The 23,574-nt window shown below is 40.0% G+C and overlaps 1 protein-coding gene across 1 annotated transcript in view; it reads right to left on the reverse strand.

Annotated features, from left to right (window-relative positions):
• Nucleotides 1–20,159, reverse strand: part of ECHDC1 (ethylmalonyl-CoA decarboxylase 1) — a 39,898-nt gene extending 19,739 nt beyond the window's left edge. The window contains exons 1-5 of the mRNA XM_066315355.1: nucleotides 20,075–20,159; nucleotides 12,162–12,383; nucleotides 7,385–7,527; nucleotides 2,069–2,121; nucleotides 63–143 (exon numbers count right to left, since the gene is read on the reverse strand). Coding sequence (XP_066171452.1) covers nucleotides 63–143; nucleotides 2,069–2,121; nucleotides 7,385–7,527; nucleotides 12,162–12,381 — 497 coding nt within the window. The 5' untranslated portion in view covers nucleotides 12,382–12,383; nucleotides 20,075–20,159. The remainder of the gene's footprint in view (nucleotides 1–62; nucleotides 144–2,068; nucleotides 2,122–7,384; nucleotides 7,528–12,161; nucleotides 12,384–20,074) is intronic.
• Between the last annotated feature and the right edge of the window lie 3,415 nt (nucleotides 20,160–23,574).

The following is a 23,574-nucleotide window of genomic DNA, read 5'->3' on the forward strand; positions in this document are numbered from 1 at the left end:
TCAGTTGGACAATCATTAAATCACTGACCCAACATAACAGCTACACAAGTTGTTAGCCTTACCTGAAATCACACGCTGTGGTAAGTTCGGCTCCTCCTCCAAAAGCTTTTCCTTGAACTAGTGCAACACTGATCAAAGGCAACCTACACAAGAGAGTATTGTAAGCAAAATTCATGCTTTTAGCCTTTCAGAAATTACAAAACAATTACAAACCAAACCATTTAGAAATGGTTTGGTTGAGAAAAATATACTGTTCCAATTTATTCAAATAACTACACCTTTGTGGACAATCAGCACAATACCAATTCCACTTATGTCAATTGATACAGAATCCCAAAATGAAGCACCAAGACAGATATTTTAAATGGAATCAAAATAAATATCATGCACTGAAAAACATGTTACGAACAATACCTGCTATAGAATATACCTAAAAAGACTACCTGCAAGGACTGACAGGACAGCAACACAAGATTCTACTCTAAGCCAGTACACCACAGAAAGCAGCAGAAAGAGACACAAAGAACTGAAGGGCTGGGTTATCTAAAATTAATGAGATTTACCATGACAGCTTCAGCACCTTCTTCAAACAGTGTGCTAGTATCCCAGTCATCAACAAAACTTTTTTTTTTGCAGACAAAACCTTTTGAGGAAAGCACCAATCTGTTACCTTTGTTGGTGTTGTATTTAATCATGTTCAAGGTATTTAATCATGTTCAAGGTAATTCAAAGGACAGAGGGAAGGAAGAGCATGTTTCCCCACTGCTGATGTGAAATGAATACTAATCAACAGTGACTTAGGATAAGGCAAGTTCCCGAAGAAATGTAGACAGCTGCTTAGTCACAGAACTTGCACACTCATACAGCTGTTTCATCTTTTACTACGAAGAGACATTTAGCTTTCTGAGCAGTTTACAAGCCACATTCAGAAGTCAGCATCCTAATCATAACCACATGTCTGGTTTTAGTTCTCCTTTGACAGAAGCACCAACACTTTCTTACAGCCCTAGTTCACTTACAAGCTGCAGCACAGTCCATACAATACATTGCACGAGATAACCCACTGGAAGAGGGTAATATCATTTTTCCTGTGGTTTATGAGAAACCAGAAGGTGTGGGTCCAAGACACTACATCCACAGTCTAATCCATTTGAGACACCTCCTTCAGGATCACAGTCAGCCTCAGCTCTGAGGGAGACTAATCCCATCTACAACAGATGTCCCCAGACAGCAGTTCAGGGCTCCCCTTGAACCACAGCTTGAAGATACACTAAGTCTACACACCTGAAGCGGGGGCTTAATCTTCACACATCTTCCTTCCTCTCAGCTTTGCCCCATCACTTTTGATTATATGGAGACCAGCTTATGCAAATGGCTTCCAATCCTGAGGATTCCTTACAGTACTACTAACATAGGTCTCCAATCTCCTGGGTAATTTTACAGAAAAATGTTAATTCATAATATTTTCTCATATAGATTATTTAAAAACAAAGAATATTTGAAAAAAAGTGTACTCATCTACAAAGAGCTCTGAGCAGAAAAACAGACTCTACCACAAATGGATTTAATAGAAACGCGACTTCTTAAGAGAAGATAATTCTAAAGGAAAGGTATGAAGAAAGAAGCACCAGATGGTAGAACTGATTACACTCCTCTTGTGAAGTGGGAACATTAAATAAATATATCAAATAAATGCTACCTATGTAAGCTGCATAACCTGTTGATGCTTGTTATTTAAGAGCTACTGACTTCCACTGAGTTAGAGAGGTTGAATTTCACAAAATTTGAAGGCCTAGATTTCCTTAACTCTGGGTATCTCCTAGCTCAACACATATAAGCCTAGGGTTTTTTTCCTGTTCCAATCTCTGGAAAGTCTAATAATTGCAAAATAATAAGGTCTAATTTAAATCCATAAATACCTACCTGATTAACATGTGTGAATACAAGGTCTGGGATTCAAAATTACATATATAAAAGTGTATATTTAACTTGAAACATCTCAAAGATTAGCCAAAATACATTCTGATATTTATAATTACTTCATAAACAGGTAAATAAAATATATTACCTCATAAGTCTGGTTAAGGTGTTTTGCATAAACATGCACATATTCATCCCATCCTACAATGAACAGGAAATTAAAAATGTTAAGTGATCTTAATGTGAAGGAATTAAACACATACATGGAGTAGACAGGAGTAAGCATTCTTTACATTTACTTCATCTGGGTTTTGTCTCTGCTTCATGTTGCTCAAATTCTAGTCCAACCCCATTATACACAAATAGAAAACCTAGTACAAATCAGGTTTAAAAAAAAATCAGAACTCATTTGACTTAAATAAATTTCAGTTATAATTAAGCCACTGTTAAAGTAATTGCAATACTGAATTTCTATGTTGTGAAATTTTAGTGTTTCCTCTTAATTTCCTCTTCTCACTTCAAGTTGAACACCCATAAATCTGAGTTTTTAAATTCTGTACAAAGCCATAGTGTGCTACATCCTTTTTACTGTTCTAAATCCATAAAGTTTTAGCCAAGATACAATTTACCAATTTAGTCTTTTATTGTTTGGGCCAAGAGCATTTGAGCTAAAAAAGACCCCAAAAACACCAGACCACAAAACATCAAACAAATAAAAAAACAAACCAGAAAGAAGATTCTTCTCACTTATCATCCTTTATGTTTTACATATTCTTGCAATCAACAGTGAAAAATAAACAATTGTTTCCTTCTAATCCAATACAAGAATGTCCTGGGTTGTAGTTTAGGATGTATTCTATCACCATCTTCAGTTAATGGCCCATCAATGCCTTGTGCATAACTCAGAGATAAAGAGAGAGATAACTCCCAGAGGGAGTTATCTCTCTCTTTAATGGGCCATTAAGGCTCTCTTCCATGACTCATCATCCCATTGTGAGATGCTCCGCCCAAGGGGAAGAGCCAAGTATTCTCACCTGGATATAAGCTGGGATTTGGGACAGTAGAAGCAGCCTTCACCCACTGGATTCCCAGAGGACTGGAGCTACCAGACCTTTCTGTGAGATCACTGCTTCAGGAAGACCACCTCATCTGGACTGCTTCCATCACCCTGATCAGGTTGTATTCTGACTCTGTCAGTGGTTTTCTTTTTTTGTATTTATTTTATTTTATTTTATTTTCTTCTCATTAAATTGTATTTCTGACTTAGAGCCTCTCACTTGGTTTGTTTTCAAACCACAACAAAGAACTAAAAGGTTCCAAAAAAAAAAAAAAAAATACTCTCAAAGGAAATATATCTTCCTACAACGTGTCGCTAAAATGTGCAACACTTGGCAGCAGAGCATTACACCCTCCACATGAATTCAAGAACAACTACATAAACTCTCAACAGGAACAGCAACAAAAGGTTCTTACATAGAAGGCAACACCCCTAGCTCTAGAAGTCCTAGTCACAAGTTGCTGGGGGCTAAGAAAATATTTTGAGACAAAATCATTATCTACCTATCTTGTTATTATCCTCTTCCTCAGACATCAAGAATTAATCAGGGACTTGACAAATAACTGGGCTAAATGATCGAGAATCACCATGTTCATATACATACTGAATTGAACCACACATATTATTTATCCCAGATTAAAGAAAAGAATTATGTTTGGACACCTGAGAAATAAAAAAACAGTAGGTAAAAATTTCTGCACATCTTTCAAACAATAAAGAATAAAAATACAAACAAACCAAACATCTCTTTACCAGACTTTACTAACTTCTAAAATACAGTTTTACAGCAGTTGGCAAGTTAGAGAATCTGCCTGAATTAAAAGCCTCTGACTCATACCTCAGGGAAAGAGAAGATATGCATTAAGCCTCTAGTACATCTTTGGAATAGGACCTTGAAATAACAGTAGGCCAATTTCAGGTGATTTATTGTCCATTTAATCATGTATTCTCAAGAGCTGCTCTGCCCAAAGACAACCAGCTTTATGATGTTTAGGCACAGTTCTCTGGCAGATGTAAGTGCTGTGACAACTGCTACAGAAGAACCAGTGTATTTAGTTTTACTACACTAAAGGGCTGCTTGAAAATTTTAGCATGTTGATTATATAAAGAGGCTTTTAGTTATCACTGTAGCCATCTCCTACTCTGCCTAAGAACAGTAGCAATATTTCCATTCCAAATTAAAGAATATTCAAACCCTTCATGGTAGCTGCCTTACTAGCTAAGTTCAAAGCCCACAGAAACACACTGGTACCAGTTCTCAGACACAGACTTGCACAATTCCCATATTACAACTGTCAGGATGAAGCTGCACAAAAGCTCCTCAGAGAACTTGATTTTTTACTTCATCATAGCAGAATCCTTGCATTCAAACTGGCCTTGTCAATTCATGATAAAATCCAAAATGGTAATTAAAGATTCATTCCAGAACAGATAAACTTGAAAAACAAATTTATGCCTGAGCAGACAAAAAGAAAAGTTTTCATTCTCTCAGATGGTAGAGAGCTTACTGTGTTGCCCAGGAAAAAAATGCCTGCACAGAAAACACTCCAAAAAAAAAAAAAAAAAAGCAATTGCTTCTTGTGTCCTGGCAAATAAACCCTCCAAACCTTTCTGACAAGAAAAATAAGGCTACTATCCAGATAAAATACTCTGACTGAGAAGTGTTCACTAGAATCTAGTTAGAATAATTATTATCTGCAGCTCTAATACTGTCCTTAAAGTAAGAAAATGTCTAACTAGCAGAAAGGGAGATTAAATGCAGTAAAATGCACTACATATGGAAGAAAAGGATTAATAGCTTGGAGTGGGCCTAGGAGAGGCAGGGAAGAAGAAAGTCACCTTCATAAAGTAGAAAACTGTAACGCTGGCTCTTATTGCTGCAAGAGCTTCAAACCCATTTTCACTACAGACAGAACAGTATTTCCAGATTATCTCCAACTGCTCCAAAGTCCTCCCTCCACAGCTTATGCTTGAGAACCTCTGTCCTAGGGCTTCTAGACAGGGACCAAGGAAAGCAAATTCTCCTTTGTGCTTCCTCCTCTGAGCTGTTATTTCAAGAGCTATTCTTGCTTTTCAGATAGGCAACTTTTCAAAGCTCACTCCAAAATGAGCTTCTCGCTCGGGGAACAGCTTACAAAGCCTTACAAAGACAGAAGGAAAGTATTTTTTAATTTAAATTCCACTATTCATTTACCTTCTGTGATTTGGTTATGTAATGCTAGCACTCAGAAAAGAAAAATAGGCAGGGCACCTAGGTTTGCTTCAGAGTTAGGAACAACTGAACATGGGAGAAGGTGAACAGAGGAAAACAATGAAGTGGAAGAGGAGGACAAAGAGCCACTAGGGGGCACGAAAATTCTTCAGCATCCTTGGCCATTACTCTGCCTATTCCGCACCACGGGGAAAAGCAAATTGCACTGAAAATTATGAAAAATATGGTCCTTCCACAACCAACTGGTTGGATAAAATAAAAGTGTGTTCTGCAATTACTAAAAGCTATAGGTTAAAGCAACCTTAAATAAACATGTATGTATATACACACATTATGACAGATCAGTTGTTTGAAGATGGTGCTAATAACAACAAGGTTGTGGGCTTAATATGTTCATTTAAAAGTTGATCTCGACCATCCCTGTAGGTCCCTTTCAACTCAGAATATTCTGTGATACTGTGAACGACATAACAGTTCAGGCATGAGTTTATTCACTTTTGGGTTTTTTTTTTGCCCTGGAGATGCCTGTGGACATAAAATTTAACCTGAAACCAGGCAAAACACTCTCATCTGAATGAAGTTAGAGAGAAGAGTTCTGTAAGACTGAAGAACAGCAAATGCCATTCCATATTCTAGTAGAGATTTACTTAATAAAGACTATTAAAACCCACCTAACAGATGGTTTAGGAGCTATTACAAAGAAATTCTCAGTAAAAGATAAAGACTTTGAACTCTCCAAAGGAAATAGAAAAGCAACTAAGTTTAACTATTCTTGGAGCATTTATGGTAACTCTTAGGCATTAATTTCAATACTAGCATGAGATCTAGATTCTGCGCAGAGAATTCTCCACAAAGTTATAAATAACACATATATATTTCGTTCAGCCCAGTATATCTGTTATTGAGCCTAATCCTTGCCAGAGCCTTCTCTGCCACTGCAGTGGCTCCAAGTAATTTGTATAAGCATATAGAGTCAATACGAATGCAGAACTCTGAAGGAAAGCCTAGACTGCAAATAAGAAAATAACTGACCCTGCCTGGCTTCAGCTCCTTTTCTATTGGTATAATGCTCAAGGAAGTTGAGAATTGCAGATCAAAATTTTTAAAAAATCAATTTAGAAAAATATCACATATATTTTTTAAATTACCAGTGCTTATAAAATATCCAGATGAAAACTTCCCCCAAATCCATTTATATCTATAAAGCATGACATTTCCATATTAAGCAAAGCCTCGTGGCATTCCAGAAAGGAAACAAAGTGTCCTATACCCTTTGAAAATTGGACGGTCCTATATATTTTATCAGGCCAGAAAAAAAAAAAAAAAAGCTTAGACTTTGTGGGGTTTATGATAGGGGTTTAGTTTCATCAACAGAAAAAAAATCATCACTAAAGATAAATATCAGATTAACTAGTTTTTGTGTTCATGTTCATACTGGAAGGACCAATGTTTCATTTATGTGGTTAAATCCTGAAACTTTCAGCGGCCACAAAAAACACCAGGATTGGAACTTACCATAACTGTAAACCAGTAAGAGCAGCACAGGAAGACCCTCTTCCCTGGCATCTGCCAAAGCCCTATTTCATACACTGACAAGTCCACATATTAATACACAGAAAGAACTGTAGCACATGTGAAAGTTGTCCAAATGCGTGGCATAAGCAAAAAGTTGCCATCAAACCCCAACCTCCTCAACTTCATAGTTACACACAAGACTCACAAGAATCAAGGACAGCACAAGATTTGCATCTGTTCCTCCATTTCGTGCAGGTCCAAACACAGTTTTGGTAAAATAGAAACCTCTTTGTAATAGCAGCCACGCTGCCTAAATTTCTTTATTTTTAACTTTTGAATATGAGAAATTACTACTTTTATCTGTTTCTAAAGGTCAAGCTACAGAAGCACAGTTTATCTGACACGTAAATTCACCATATACTGCTGCAAAAAACTGAAATGACATTTTAAAAAGAAAAGGCTAAAAAGAACATATAGCATAGGAATTTAGAGTTATGAAACATTTACAATATCACTTAAATCATGGCTTAAAGGGGCTGACAGCATTTTTTTGACCATTACATCTCCATTTTGTGACTTGCATGTAAAATTGCAGCAGAAGCGTAGAGCAACACCTCTGTCTCAAAAGAATCTCAAAAAACTAATTTTTCTCCAAAACCTTAATGTGTATTAATACTTGCCTGGGAGTTGGATATTTCTTTGACAGCATTCAAATCAGATCCTGAGCAAAAAGTGTTTCCTGCACCATGGATTATAAGACCTTTGCCATCCTTCCAGTTTTCCAGTTCAGTTACCCTCTCCTGGAGTTCTACCATCATAGTACCTACAAGAGGGGAGAAACAAAAATTTTAACAGGAAATTATTATCACCATCATATTTTTTGTTTTCTTTTCCACCAGCAAAACCAAGTTAGAGTAAATATCTGATGGGCTTCAATTCACAAGGGAAAGTATAATTTTAAATCCTGCACACAATGACTGACATACATTTGTTCTCCAAGGATGCACTTCCTAAAATTCTGAAGGATATTCTGTATGAAGGATATTTGTGTCATACTCAAGCCCCAAAACAAACAAACAAAAACAAACAAAGAAAAACCCTCTACCTGATTTATTTCTGCTTGAAATTGCATGCATTCAGGACAGATGAATTTATATTTATCCATCCAGATAGATACATATCCAACTCATCATTTTGAACTCACTCACATTCCTCCCTGCCCAAACAATTGGCAGAGAATAGAATAGAATCATGTCCAAGGTGGGCTCAAGGCACAATCAGTTAACAAAGGCTCCTTTCTAAAAAGACTCCCTTTATAAAGTATATCATCATAGAGTACTAGCTTTTTATTTCTTGTTTGAACACCCAATTCATCATAAAGTATCATCAACATCATATATGCCTAAGTACCCTTCCTGACATGGAACTCTACAAACTCCTGCTTCTAGAGCTCATCCTCGACAGCAGCATCTGCCACAGCAATGGAGCGTATCTGCACTAATTTAAAGCTCTTCCTCCCTGAATGCCTATGACTGCCCAGTTATGTACTTTAGAGAAAACATTTACAGAAATTAATCACAGAAAGCAGGGTACATACAGGCTTGATGATACTCCCAGCTTTATCCTCTCTGACAAGAATTTATATGGACAGGCCTACATTCCCCAGATAGAAATGTGCTTTTGATTAATACTCTCAAGGACTCTCTGCTCTGCAAACAGTATTGCTTTTTTAACTCTACGCCTGCATGCACAGGACTCATCCTCTTCTGAAATTTCCCATTAGCAGCCAATCCATGAGACATTTATGCTTTCTTCCTGTTTGGTTTTTTTTCTTCTTACAGTTCGTTATGAAGTAAGCTTCCCAGTATCACATCAAGAGTGAACACTCAGTCAAGTGCTAACCCCTTAGGTTTGGTCTCAGCCACTGAAATAACACAGTTTGACAAGGTTTCTGGGGTGGTCAGTAATTAAGTGGACATTACGTATTATATACCTGAATAGCACTGGGTTGGGTTTTTTCTACCCACTGTCAAGTTCATAGCATGATCCTTTAAAAAATCCCAGCAGTTCTGCCAGTTGCTTTCCCTTCTGTATTTATAATTTGGTCATGGTTTTTGTATGTGGCATGTTACATCTGCTTTCACTAAATTTCACCCTGTTGATCTTGAACTTTTTGTAGCAGCTAATCAAGATCACTTTGAATGCTTCTCCTCTAGTCCAAAAAATATTCTTGCAAGCTCTCCTAATGTGGGGGTCACCTGACAATTTCAGCAGTTCATCTTCTGTTTCACCATCCAAGTCAGGAATGAAAATACTGAGCAGAACTAGGCCTGGATGCAGTATTTGTGGGTCTTCACTTGAAATGCTTTTCCAGCCTTATGGCACACTCAACAACTTTTCTGCAAATGCTGCCATTCAAATGCACAGGTGTGCATTAACCCTGTGGATTTCACTTATTGCATATCTGCCTTCTTTAGTCTTCTTAACAGAAAAGTATTTGGGCTGGCATCCAGCCTTTGCTAGAGTCAAACACAGCAGAACCACTGCTTGTGGTTCTTTTAACAGACAAAGAGGTATTGAAGAGTTTCCACAGAGTATTCCAAGCCAAGAATCCAGTTAACTGAAAAATGCAGGATCCACATGAGCCTGTTACATGCAATAGCAAGGGATAAGAGACACTGGTCAGAGCCTGTTCTGTCCTCCTGCAAGTGGCTCTTTTCCATTCCTGACAACACTGAACTATTATTTTATCAACAGATGCAATTCCTGATGTTGGATGTAATGAAGAGATCACAATACTAAAGCAAATCCTCATTCTGCCAGTCTTAGTCTTTCAGTATGTGATACCACTAAATTCATGTTCTTTACAGAATTAATAATAAATAATAATTTGTTTGTATCTTAACTATAATCTGAGAATAAATGTTTTCAAGTATGTCCTAGAAAATAAAAATTATCATTATTTTCTAATTCTTACAGGCTGGCTTTCTACTCTTTTAAACTACATTCAAGTTTAGTTCAGTGAGAGGTTGGGTTGCTGAAATTGATTCTACCAAGCTTAAACTGACATTATTAGCACTTGCTTCCAAAGAAACCATTTCAAACAGGTGGCTATCAGATTCCAATTAAGAAGAGAAAAAAAAGGCATAACAATCTCCATATCACCCATTAGCAATTTGCCAACAATTTTGTTCTGTTTTTGATTTTATGAGTTGCTCATGCTTGGAATAAACATAATTCTTTTGAGATAAAAAACTGCTGTGTAAAGTAAATGCCTGGAAAACAGATTTTCTCTCAAAAGTTTATTAACATTTTGCAGCTTTCTAGAGGGAGCCTGCATGGATATATAAATTCACATTTGCCACTATTCAGAAGCTCTGAGACATAGAATCAACAAAATTTGATGGAGAGGTAGCTGTATCTACAGGCTCTGGCTGATGAAGTCAACCAGGTTCTGCTGAGGTAATTCAGGGGTAGCATACCAAATCCTGCCCCTTGAAGAGCATGGTCTTATACACAATTGAAGGCAAAGGATTCAGTTCCTGGTAGTTTCTCAGCAATAGCGTTTTACAGACAATAATGTTAAAAATGAAAATGAAGATGCCATACCATTCACTGCAGCAGTGAAGGGTCCAGCCTGATTTTGCTTCTACTCTCCCTTCCATGAAAACAAAAGTCTCTAGCAGAGGTGTACAGGACAAAGAAGCAGCATCTCTTGAACTGACAGTAACATTTTCCAGAGCCATTTTTTGTGGCTATTGCCTAGCAAAATGGAGTACAGCTCTCTCCAGGGCTCTACACGCTGCTGTAAAACAGAACTGCCTGATCCCACGGCTCATTTGTTATATGCTAATGAGGATCCACAACAAAAAAGCCATTCATTCCTCAGTGGTTTTTGTAGCTCCTCTTTGCTACTACAGCATCTAATTGACATACACCAATAAGTTATTTTCATAGCAGTCCTGTAAGGAGAGAAGAGATTATTTTACAGGCAACTAACTGAGCCAGAGAGAAAATGCTTATTCTGGGTGCTTGGCTCCAGATGTGTGATATGATTTCAGCACATTAACATTACAGAGAACGTTGTATAGGCAAATAACAGCTATCAGTTGCCTAAATGGCAGCTGCACCTGCTCAGCACTGCCAATTACTTCTCAGCCCCTCCTGCCAAGCACATAGAAAACAGTGAACATATTTGCAAAATTCTGTGAAAGTCTGGTTTTAGCAATTTGACTTTTATTACTCCTGATCTTCACAGAGAAAAAAAACCCAGTCTGCTCTCTCCTTTTGCTGTTACAGCTCAATTCTCATGCGCCTATCAACTTACACAACAAATAAGCTAAAAGCACACAGTCTACATTGCACAGTTCTGTACATTGCACAGTTCTTAGTCAAAAAATAGAAACCAATCTGTAGAAGAATGAGAAACAACTATGTAATTATGATTGTATAACAGCACATATGTTGACAGGGAGGCATGCAGAAGGACAATCCCTATGCTAACATCTTTTAGCTACAACTTCTTAAGTTAGGTAATGATTTTATGATTTATGATTTAAGTTAGGTAATGCGTTTTATAAGCTAAACAAAAGAGAATGCAGAAACATCTAGCTGCATTACCACCAGTTCTGCTGCTCTCCTAAGCTCCTCTCAGCTAACAATGACTAGTGGACAGAGTAGATTGACATTCTGCATGTAAAGAGCATACTTTGCTAGTGTGTTGCAAAATGTTTGCTCACAGCAAAAGAACAGCAAGAACTGGGCAGAAGACAGAACAGCAACAAAGAAATTAGCATGATGACACAAATGTATTAATTTCAAAAGATTAACAGATAAAAACATTCTTGCAGTAAAGGCTTATGCATAGCTCCACCTCAGGCAGATTCACACCCTGAAGCTGTGCCACTCATATCTGAAGAGAGTGGCATAAACTGGAATAATCTAGATAATTAAGAAGAGACAGCAAATATACTCAACTTGGAAAACAAAAACCTCTCATCATACAAGATTAATAAAACAGGGCACTTGGTTTTGACAGCTAAGTATTCTCCAGTGTAAAAGCATATTAAATAGATCACTGACCTGCAACAGCTGAGAATACCCAGCTCATCTGATCTTTAATTAACCAGTTACTGATATTTAAGGCATAAGGCAAATGCAGAAGAAATGGAGGCCAGTTTGGGTGAGTGGAAAAGGCCAAACTACAGAAGATTCAGGTACAGAGAAGATTGCAGGTAAAGAACCAAAAAGTAAACTCAGTCTTTCTACATCACCTACAAAAGAGAGGTGGCATCTTCTCATGCCCACAAAAATGCCTTCCATATTTCCAGAGCAGTGATACAAAACGAGAGGAGATGTGAGAAAGAGTGTTTAACTTTCTTTAGGCAAAATATCAAAATGGGTAAGGAACAAGAGAAAAACCAAAATCAACCAGCAATCCCATCAAGTAATTAATACCTGTAAAGGCATTCATTAGCTTTGGGTTATTCAACGTAAGTATTCCAATGCCATTGTCTTCTTTGGAAAGGTTGATGGATCCACCAGAAAACTGTTGAAGTTTCTTCTTTATCAATTCCTCCTCATAGCCATGAGCACCATTATACAGTGACAACCCTCTCTGTTGTAGTATCCTTTTCTTTGTAGTCTGAAGTAAGTTCTTCCACAGAGCAAGGGCCATTTCTGGAAATACATGGAGTGAGAGGAAAAAAAAAAAAATCAGGAAATTTCCTTTGAAATCCACTGCAGTCCTCTGAGAAAGAAGGAAGTAGGACAATAGGTGATACAATCATAACAGTTGACACAAATTACTGCAAACTGTATTTGCAAAATTCTTGGTTTGAATCTACCCCCACAAAGTAAACAGGAGTTCTATGGAGTGATTTTAGTAGTTAACACAGATATTAGCACCTTTTAAAAGATTTCCCTGTAAAGTTTACCGGAAGAGTATTTGTGTGCAGAACATAAAAGAGGCTCAAGAACTATAGCAAGACTTTTATGTATTCCACTAGACCAATTTACTTTGTATTAATCTTCCAAACCTTCCCTCACCCTTCCCTCTAAAATACTAAGACCCTCAAACACCACATCTATAATAGAGGGAAAATCCTATCAAATCCCACAGCTTTCAAGATCTGGATGTCCTGCTTTTCTGTAAGCAACTATTAGAGCAAGACCTTCCCAAGAGAAATACTTCAGGAACTTAAAAATTAAGAACTGAAGATCATTCTTACATCAAAGTCTGTTCCCCATCACCTAATTCCATTAACACAGTTGTCACACCCCACCTTAAAACTAATTAGCCTGCCTAGCCCCTGACTGTTCTGTGCTTTTCCCAGTCATCCCAGCAGCACTTTGAGCTGACCTCATTTGGGCACAGAATCTGTGCAGTGTTCCAAAGGATGAGAAGTGCACAACATTATTATGCATTGAGCACCTTCCTTGCCTTTTATACAGGTAGAAATACTTGTAAACTATTTATGTGTACCAGCATACCCATGGCTTATTCCTCTGATATTTCTACTCTACAGTGTATGACTGTAGATCAGGAAATAACAAGACAGTAATTATCATATATTACACTTGATCTGCATCTCTGCCTTAATTTATTTCCTTTAGAAATGGAGAAAGTGGTTTACAAGTGACCTGAAAGAAACTGAGTAAAGCCTGAACTGGAAACAGCTCATCTGAAAATAAAGTCATCTTAGAAACCAATCAGAATGGGAAACAAAACAACTCCCACAGGACATGAAGAAAAGACAAAAACAAAAAGGAAAAAAAAAAAGGCTTGTTATTTTGCAATTTGATAGAGTAGTCCTACCTTTGACTCAACCTACTTTTTAATGGGCCTGGCCATTCAGAAGACATGGTATATGCTCATTTTTTTGACAACTGGGAAAAGACCTTCTTTGTTTCTGAGTCATACCTGGCAGCAACAGGATACATTCAAAATTGGCAAGCAGCGGTTGCAAAGTTTTTCTAAGGTGAAGCAGATTCACTGAGACAGAATTTGGTGACAGCTATATTGTTTGCTCTGTTCAGGGTATCTCACAGTTTACAGACTCAATATTTTTGAAAACCTTAATTATTTACACATGATCAAGTAAATGCACATTAAAAAACACACACAATTAGCTCCTAATGAAACAAGTGAACAGCCCTGTCAGGTGAATACTTATCTTGTCAGTGGCTGTACCATCCTACACTAAACTTGAAAATGCTTCTGTTGGTGCAGGTATAGTCCTCTTTCAAAGGGGAGCTGGCAAAGCAACCACACTATGGAATGCAAAGGAACGTGCAGCAATTATCAGGCAACTGTGAACTGAGCCATCTATGCCAGTAGATTCATACCTGTCCTGCCAAATTGCACCCACCAATACAACAGGATCCCACAAGCTCAACACAAAGAAACTAGTAAGGCCTACACAAATCTATGCATTATAAAATCATCTACACAAGAAATTGTAAAGTGATGATTTTTTTAATGCCTGTTGATAAACAAGGCTTTAATCTGTCATGATGAACTTTTCCAAAGTGTAAACTAGTAAAACTAATTACAAAATTTAATCAAGTTTAAAATCCAATTGTATAGAAGATTCATTACTTCATAAAAAACATTCCCTGACTGCTGCTAAATCCAAACACTTTCCATCTATGCACATTCTAATAGTCTGCAACACTTCAGCTTCCACCTTGTATAGCTTTTAAAATTTTATTTAAAGGGTGAAAATGGGTTTCTAAAGCTCATTTCTCCTAATTGGTTCTTTTTATATTCAGGCTCTCAAGAGAGACAGCCTTCCCTCTTCTCTAAAACCTCAGTAGTCATTCCTCAGCATTAATGCAATCATATTAATGCAATAAAACTTTCCATCCAGCTACTTCGTTTTGCTCAGCAGAGAACAAACATTAAATACACGGACAGTGCAGCCTTTCCTCGTAAAGTGTACCTTGAACAATCAGTTCCTAATTTTTAATGATTACAAAGTGCCCTCAGCTCTCACACAAAAACAGACTAGCTGGAAATCTCTAGGAAGCCCCAGTGACTGGCTTGAAAGCAAAGAGAAGCGGGGAAAAAAAGGCTGTTCTGCTAACTTAACCACTTGATGACAAACTTCTTTCATGACTTTTATACACCGTTGAATTTCTCAGGACAAGAAATATACTGAGCAAAACAGACTTAAGATATGGAAATTTTATTCCAATGAAAAAAGAGCCTGTCATTTTCAACTGCGTGGTTATATGCATTAACAGCTCTTTAATATTATCACTATGGTAATAAAGAACAGAAGCAAGTGCAGAAAACAAATTGGACACCACTGCCTGCTGATCATGACTCATGATTAATTACTCATGCAAGGTATAATCTTTGAATTATTTTCTTTACAACCATCTCCTACTGCACCAGTCAGTGCCCAATACTATTTTTTAATAAAAATAAGATTGTTTTAACAGTTCAGTCTGACTGAGCTAACCACTCAGGAAAAGCATAATAAGAAGAGCTAGAGCTCTCTCAGTCTAAAGGGATTTTTGCTGATATCTGACAAACAACATCCAAAATTTCAATCAGTACAGAGCACTCACAATCCACTGCATGACTGAGATTGATTATTTCTGTATTTTGCATGAGCAAGTGAAAGAAAGATGTTGCAGTAACACTTACGATGTTGTAGGAATAGCCAAGAGATACTTGTTAACACCAAAATTTTCAGCTTTTCAGTTTAACATAATCACATTTATACATACTTAGAGAAATCAAGTCTGAAACTAATTTTAAGAAGGCAACATGTTATACCCATTAGCATCTGTAGCAAAGGTAGTTTATGCACAGTACCTACAAAGAAAAAAAAAACCAAAACCAAACAAAACCCTGAGAGTAAAGGTAAAAGTGGTCAATTAGCAACTTTCATATGTTTTAAGTGCTATAGCTTTATATATCACTGGTGACAACTAAGAGAGAAGTCAACAGTACAGACATCAATAGTTGTTCACTCCACAGTTATTGTACCTCTTCCATAAAGCAACAGTTTAAATCCCATTTGGCACTCAAGTGATTTTGTAACACCCTTGCCTGTGGGGTAGCAGACTGTGGGTTCATATGAACACATGGAATGCCAGCATTTCAGTAGGAAGGACTGACACACATTACACAAGAGCAGCACATGTATCTACAAGAGCAGTACCTGTATCTATGTGCAGGCATTCACAGTCTATGTATTTTTGTGCATGCAGATGTATCAGAGGCCTTCTGACAGTCTCTGGCAACTGCCTAGGTAAAATCCAGACCTCACAATGTTAATAAAACATAGTAATAATAGGGACACCAACATCAATACTCCCTACCTGAGTGGATTCTTTGAGAAATTAGCTAGTCTTGAACAGGGTATTTGCCCTTGGCATATACCATTCCTCTGTTGCAACCCAAATTTGTGTTGTAACACATGATGCATCGAACAGCATCCTCCAGCAATGCTGCAAGTTGTAATTGTCACTGAACATAAAGGTATCTGGCCAAAGTTGCTGTAAGTAGCAACTTTCTAGAAGAAAGGGCAGAAGAACTAAGACAAACCAGAGAACTAAAGCTTAGGAGCTTTATGATGAAACAAAAAACACTGCACTACACAGCAAGTTAAATTAGCAAGGTAAAATACAAGGAAAACTCCAGCTCAAAAACGGTGCCTGAGTTATTGACACAAGTCAGGGAAAAAGAAAATGGGGAAAAAAGATGCAGGGATGTGTTTTCAATATATAAGAGAAATAAGCTGGCCCTTTAATCTGGGGCAGGATGTGACAGGTGTGATGTGCAGATATAGATACTGGAAAAAAAACTCCATCAACTAAATTTCTGGGTTTGGATGAAGGTATATGAAATTAAGCACAACAGAAACAAAAAGATTCAACAAAATCCACAAAATACATCTCAGGGAGGAAAAAAATATTCAAATGGCATTAAAAAAACCAATTAGAAAGGCACTTTTGTGACACTGCCAAAGGCATCAAGGGTACCTGCTCAAGAAGAACAAGAGAAGCTGACTTGATGAAGACCTTTGACAGCTGCAATTTCAGTGATGAGCACAGAAGGGCAAAGACAGGGAAGAAGGGTTAGAAGATGAAAACTGAGGATGATGATGACTACAACTCAGCTCTGTGTGGGTGGCTTACTGTAGAAGGCATTCACCTGCACTAGGAAGCAGTGACAGTGGCAGATGCCTCTCCAGGTTCCTGCACTGAACAATCAAGTGGTGGCTCAGTATTGAGGGTTGGCATAACTGACCCTATAGCATGAAAGCAGGTGAAAAGGCAGAGTGATGGAGAAACAAAGGTTGAAAATGAGTGAAAATAACAACAGACTGTAACCCTGGACAGTCAGGGCGGGTGAGTAATTATGGGGAATAAAAACAAAAATGAATTCTGATGTTCAACAGAAAGAAGAGATTCAAAGACAAAAGGAGGCCAGCTTGGTCTCACAGTGAAGAGGAATCACTAGACCCTGCCTTCAGACACAAGAAAGGTGTAGTAGGGAAGATGTATACAGAATTCCTCTGTTGCCAGTTGCTTGTCACCACCCCTGACCTGAAGGTTACAGAGCCTTCCACCTACCTCATCCACTTATCCATCTCTCCCCTTTCCTTCCACAATGCGTGGGTTAGGATAATTTTAACACCTTGTCCAACACGTTCTCCCACTCTAATAATTACCAGATGAAGCAAGCTGAGGGCAATCACTTCTCCAGCTTTCTCACTGCTGAAAGCAAGCAGTGAGCACATTATAAGCATGCTAAAGGATCAGCAGTAGAAAACCTACTGACTAAACAGGATATGCAAACATAGAAACTAAACAAAGTTGGGGAGCTGAAGACATTCTGCCTCCCCAGCTAGGGAGCTGATCCCTCATGCCTTTCTGAAAATGTCATGGCTTTCAAACTTGCCCTGTTCAAATTTTTAGTACATTGTCTCTGGTACCTGCACTGTAAACAAGTTAGGTGGGATCAAAAGTACCTCCAGTTCAGCAAGTTACTTTAAAAGCCTTAAGACTCCTCTAAAAACGGGCTTTAAAAGTAGCTGGTATTTTAAAGGACATTTTTTTAGCCTCTGTATTACTGTTCAGAGAACAAATTATTTGGGCCTCCTACTTTCTAGATGTCAGCATTAGAAACAAAGTTTATTTATCCAGAAGCTGAGAGAACAAGAAGTGAGAACTCATCCAAATTAACTAACTGAAATGGCATCAAATAATGTACATGGGAAATAGAAATTAACTGGGGGAAAGAAAAACCTTTTAACACTGTAAGTAAAATAAACCCTTGTCTGCAGTTTCAGTTTTAAGCTTGCTGATTATTTACACCTCATTTCTGCCTTTATCTCTCTCTTTTTTTTTTTCCCCTTGTTATTTCCATTCTTTCTGAGCAGCCCAATTCTGGGGATAGCAAGCAATGGCTTTCCAAACTATTTGTTCTTTGTTTAGTTTTGTATTTTTTTAATGATCTCTGTAGGCTAGAGTTTAGATGTAAATTGTCTTTCTACCCCTAAACAATTACATTCTCTTTTAATCACATTTTAATTATTTTGAAGAATAGTAAACAAATCACAAAGAAACATACTGAAGTCCACAGAAAAATAATGGCATTTAAGGATGCAAAAACAGCTGACAAAGGAAGCCTTTCCATAGACACAGATGACACTATCCAAAAACACTTGATTTTGGACCCATGGTGAGTAAAAGATTTTGAGTTTCACAGCAGAGGGCAAGAATCTGTTATCTGCAAAAAGCACTTGGGCCCTTTATTTTTTAATGCTTTGATCTGAAGTGGTTCTCTTCACACCTGTTATCAAAGGAGCTTTTCTAATAGTGACAGAAAACTCTTTTAAGTTCACTGTCCATTATATGTGTTTTAGAGATCTTTAAGCAGAGCAGATGCACAACTTCACAGGAAGGGAAACAATCACAACCATTCGCCTTTCAGTCACCAAATCCTGAACCAAAAAGGCATTAATTCAATTTTAGCTGTAACCGCAAATATTGATTCTTTCCCAATAGTTGCCTTCAAAAGCGTAACTTTTGTAGAAGTCAAGTATTCTGAGTTCCACTTAATTCACTGTTCTTTACTATTCTCTCCTTACCATCACCACCACCCATAAATGCTCCTACCTACAGCAACACCAAAAGCCATATACTGAAGTCTTAACTGGCCAGGCAGCCACGATTCTCCTGTGCCCCTGTAACAGCACTGAGAACTAACTTCCAATAACAGCACACCAGGACTGCCTGTCACCCGCTCCCTTGGCTGCGCACACTGAGTTTCGGGAAGCAGTGGCAATCTCCCTGCACGGGATCACCCTGGGAAGAACGTGAAGAACTCAAATGGACCGAGGGGTGGAAGCTACTTCCCCAGCAGACATCTCTTGCTGACAACCTGCGATGCCAAAATCCCGACCAGTGCGCGCTGTCGCACGCTGACCTAGGGAAGCTTTTCCGACACTTATTTTACTAAGGGAAAGAAAAAAAAAAAAAAAAAAAAAAAAAAAGGCGGTGACCGGCCGTTCCCCCAGCGAGACTCGAGGTGTCAGGGCCCGGCAGAAGGTCCGCCGGCCTCTCCAGCACCGATGAACACACGCCGCCTGCGCCGGGGCGCCCCGAGGCCTCGCCTGCCCCTCCCCCGGACTCTGCCGGGGCCCCGAGCCGCCTCGGCAGCCGCGTTCCCCCGCAGAGGCCCCGTTTCCCGCCAAGGGCCGCGGGCAGCGGGGCAGCGGAGCCCCGCGGCCGGGCACTGACCTGGGCCCGGGCCGGCGGAGCAGCGGGGCGGGCGGTGCTGCGGGGAAAGGGCCCCGCCGGGAACCGCGGCCGCGGCCTCCGGGCCCCTGCCGCGCCTCGGGCACGGCGGTGCCGGGACAGCCCCGCGCCGAGCCAAGGGCTTTGAATAAAACCTGTCCGGCCCCCGGGAGTTTGGGGCTGATTTGGGGCCGGCAGGAAAGGTCTTCGTACCACCTCCATGGAGAGATGACCCCAAGCACAGCGGACTCAGCCAGAATTTAAGCAAATTTGAAGCAGACGATTTTTGTCAGCTCCGTGGTTGCTAAATACTAGATACGCAGGTCGTCATTGTTGTTGTTTTCTGCACCGGTCTCCTCCATCTCTAAAAAACAAGCCCCATGTTTCTATCCAAGTCAGGGTAGTTAAAGATCCTCGTTTTTCCTCTGTCTCGGGACAAGGTCTCGCCTCAGGAGGCTCAGGTTAGGACAGGAATAGCTCCAGCCTGGGGCGGCGGGGCCGCACTTGCTGTGCCCGGTGCTGCGCAGCGGGCAGGAGAGATGTTAGCTCCTGTCCAGCCGCCACAAGGAGGGACTTGGGCTCCCCATTTTCACCTCCATCTACTCTACCTGTCAGCCGAGGAGGGAGCTCTTTCCAGCTGTCCCGTTCCTGGCCGCTGTGCCTCCCCGGCTCCGGGTGCCGCTCGCCTGTGCCCCGCTCTTGCAGCTGGGCCGAAGCGCTGAGCGAGCCGCGACCTGCCCCGGCATCAAACTGTGATTGTGTAAACTTGGGGCTGGCATAAAACTGTCACACACAGCCCTGCCTCGGTTTCGCCAGCAGCCAGACCAAGGGAAAGAAATGGTTTCAATGAAGATCACTTAGTACTTTGCATGTTGAAAGCAATATGCAAATATGAGCCAGACTTTCTTTCTGTCTCCGTGTTGAGACACATACATATGATGTGATGCCAGCATCAATTAATGAGTCAATTTTAAGTATTTGTAGCATGATTGAAAAAATATATCTGGAAATAACATCTTCTCCACCTTTATTAAAGCTGTTTTTCAACCCAGCTGTCAATACAAATGTTCGAAAGTTGGCCTGGTTTATTAAAAATTATGATTGAATATGTAGGGGATTTCAATGAATCATTTCTGTGGAAAAACAAAAGTTTTTCACGCTGAACAGATACTTTCAACTTTGTATTGTTCAGAGAATCGAGAATATGAAATAGTCTAGTCCCAGGCAGTGCTATCTTTACGCAATAGAAGGATACATTTCATTTTTACAACACTCTCTGCAACGAGGAGGCTTGCCTCTTATTTTTCCTCTTGGGTTCACAAAGAATTTGTCCAGTAGTATTCAGCCTTCAGTTATGTCTGGAAAACCTCAGGATCTCTGTGAGTGAAGCAGCTCTCACCACCCTCTGCTCCAAGGGCTTGTCCTCTTTGGGAGCGCAGAGATGCCCAGGCACGTCCCAGCTCGGTCAGAAGCCGAGGAGGGAGACGGCTCCTGGGAGCTCGCGGTTTTCCGCGTAAGATATTGCCACCTAGCAGCGCTTGGTGGAAGCAGCACAAACCCGACCGGCAGATCCATAAACCAGTTTGCCTCATTTTTGGTTTTATTGCCTTGCGTCATATAGGACATTATAAAAAGGCTAGGATACACTCAGAGTGAAGAATGAGGGCTATAGGAAAGCAAACAGGTGAATGGGATCATCTTTGAAAACAGACATTAAAGACCAGACAGGCTGTTACTTTGAGCAGGATGGTGACTAGTCCCCTGCATGTTTGACTTACAATAAGAGAGAAAAAGAAAGTACAATCCTGCAAAGTCACTTATTCTTATTCTTGCAAATAATTCCACTGTTTTCAGTAACGTTTTCTCCTTGCATTGCTGAATCAGTACTGGCCTAGGAGAGTCAGGTCACCACCTGAATTATGTAGAATGTGCCCATTCCCTGTGGCTGGCCCAGAAGCTGCTGATTATGTACTGGCTAAAAGAGCAATGCTTCACTCTTGGTTTCAAGGCTGCCAGACTGAAATATTGAATTCCAATAGATACAAAGCTCCCGGGTGCTATTTTTACAAACCCCTTTCAGAGCAATGGAACAAATAGATGACAGATCTAGGCTTAGATCTCAGAAATTATTGGATACTAACCAACACATAACCCCACAGTTAGTTCATAAAGGGTCCCTTGCCTGTAATTTTTAGGAGGCTAATATCATCAGCTCCGTGTGGAAAATATCATCAGCTCCGTGTGGAAGTGTGGTAGGCTAAAGGATGGTGTAACAAAGACTAGACCCACAAAAAAATGTGGACACATGCATTCTATTCCTGAATTTCTGAAATATTTCAAAAATTTAGATTTCTGGATCCAAAATCATGATATTCAGTTTCTCCTTACAGCCTCACGCTAGAGGCTCCCAAATCCTGTTGGTGCCTGACAGCTGTGATTCATGGGAAGAGACAATTTATATCAGATTAGCTAACAAGACTACCACCCCAGCTGTCTCTCCTGTCCTCACTGCAGATACCTGAAATACCCCAGAGCTGCTGCAGCTTTCTAAATGCAGCCCCACATGTAACCAAGTTACATTTGGTTTGATTTTGTTGGGCAGGGGCTGGCTGGGGACAGGGCAGCCACCTTGAGTACGTCAGAAGTACAACTGTATCAGTACTTGTATGTCAGCCAATCCTCCACTTCATGCACCGAAGTTGCCTGTGTGTTATCTCTCACACAATATTCGGTCACTGGGTGTGTCTGCAAAGGGCTCAGCTCTTCCCAGGTACCCATCCTATCACAATGATAGCTCCATGCCCATCCTATGTGTTGATTTTATGTTCCCTGTCCATGTTGTTTAAGGACCTCCTCTTGCATAGCTGACTCTGAGCTCCAGCAAGGCATGGCTGGAAGATGAGGTAAAGAAACATCTGCCTCAGTAGCCCAGCATGGAAAGTGTCACTCATGTCCTCTTCTGCTAAAGCAAACCAGCTCAGTTTTTTCTGGGGAAGGTGCTCAGATCAGGAGGCTGTGGTGTATTCTTGGGAAGCTGAAGGGAAGGAGCCCTGGCCCCCTTGCCAAAAGCTGTTTCTCTTGATGTAACATAATGAAATATTCATCAGGCCAGAGAGCAGGAGAGAGGTTCAGCATGGCCACAGATTGGTGCTTCCTCATACTCTCAGTGACCCAGCAAATACTGGGTATTTAAACATTAATAGTTACTTAAATTCGTGCATGACTCTATGGACTCGAAGGTCTTTTCCAACCTAAACCATTCCATGTTTCTGTACCATATAAAGCAACTTGAATTGGACTTGGCCTCAGTCCAGCCAAAAGGGCATCAGGTCCCTGCCACACGCTCTCACCTTTCACTTCACCAACACTGTCATTTGATTAGACACTGCTTTCTGATAGAAAATATATACAGTACAAAAACATGCTTGTGTGTGGTGTGCTGTCCTACACAAGATAAGATCTGACTTCACAAGACAAAATACCAGCCCACTTCCTCTTCGAGGTGGTCGCACGCTTCTTCCTTTTCCTTCCTGGGAGGGAGTACCAAGGGTGAGCCAGCTGAGCTCACCAAACTGTCAGGAAACTGTTTTAGCGCAGCAACTAGTTTCTCCTTTGATTCTAGGGCTAAGGAACAGCACCAGCTTTGCTTGTTGCTGGTGGAGCCTGCGGGACACAAAGCAGGGAAGAGAAGATGAAGGAAACTAGAGGAGGAAGACCATCCTGTTTTAGCAGCACTGAGTTATCAAATGGGCTGACTTGTATTATTAGTTCTGACTCTCCCAAGGGCACTTAGGGCTTTGCCAATTTGGGGACAGAAAGTGGGTTAGAAATACATGGCCCAGAGCAAAGCTGAGATGTGCATGGTTTGGTCCTCCTCCAAAGAGGGGGCAAGCAGCCACTAGGATGGGCTAATTGGAAAACTGGAAAACTCCACTCTAAATCTCTTTGAAGATCTGGCTTTCTCTCCTTCATTTCCTTAGGTCTCTGTTGCTACTCCCTTCTGTAAAACTTTCAGGAGGGAAAAAAAGCGTCTTTTTGTCCAAGAGCATTTGAATCACATTGAAGTAGGCCAGGTGATAATTGCACACCACATTGTAGTGCTGCTTAA

Source organism: Sylvia atricapilla, chromosome 3, assembly GCF_009819655.1.
Source record: "Sylvia atricapilla isolate bSylAtr1 chromosome 3, bSylAtr1.pri, whole genome shotgun sequence".
Taxonomy (NCBI): domain Eukaryota; kingdom Metazoa; phylum Chordata; class Aves; order Passeriformes; family Sylviidae; genus Sylvia; species Sylvia atricapilla.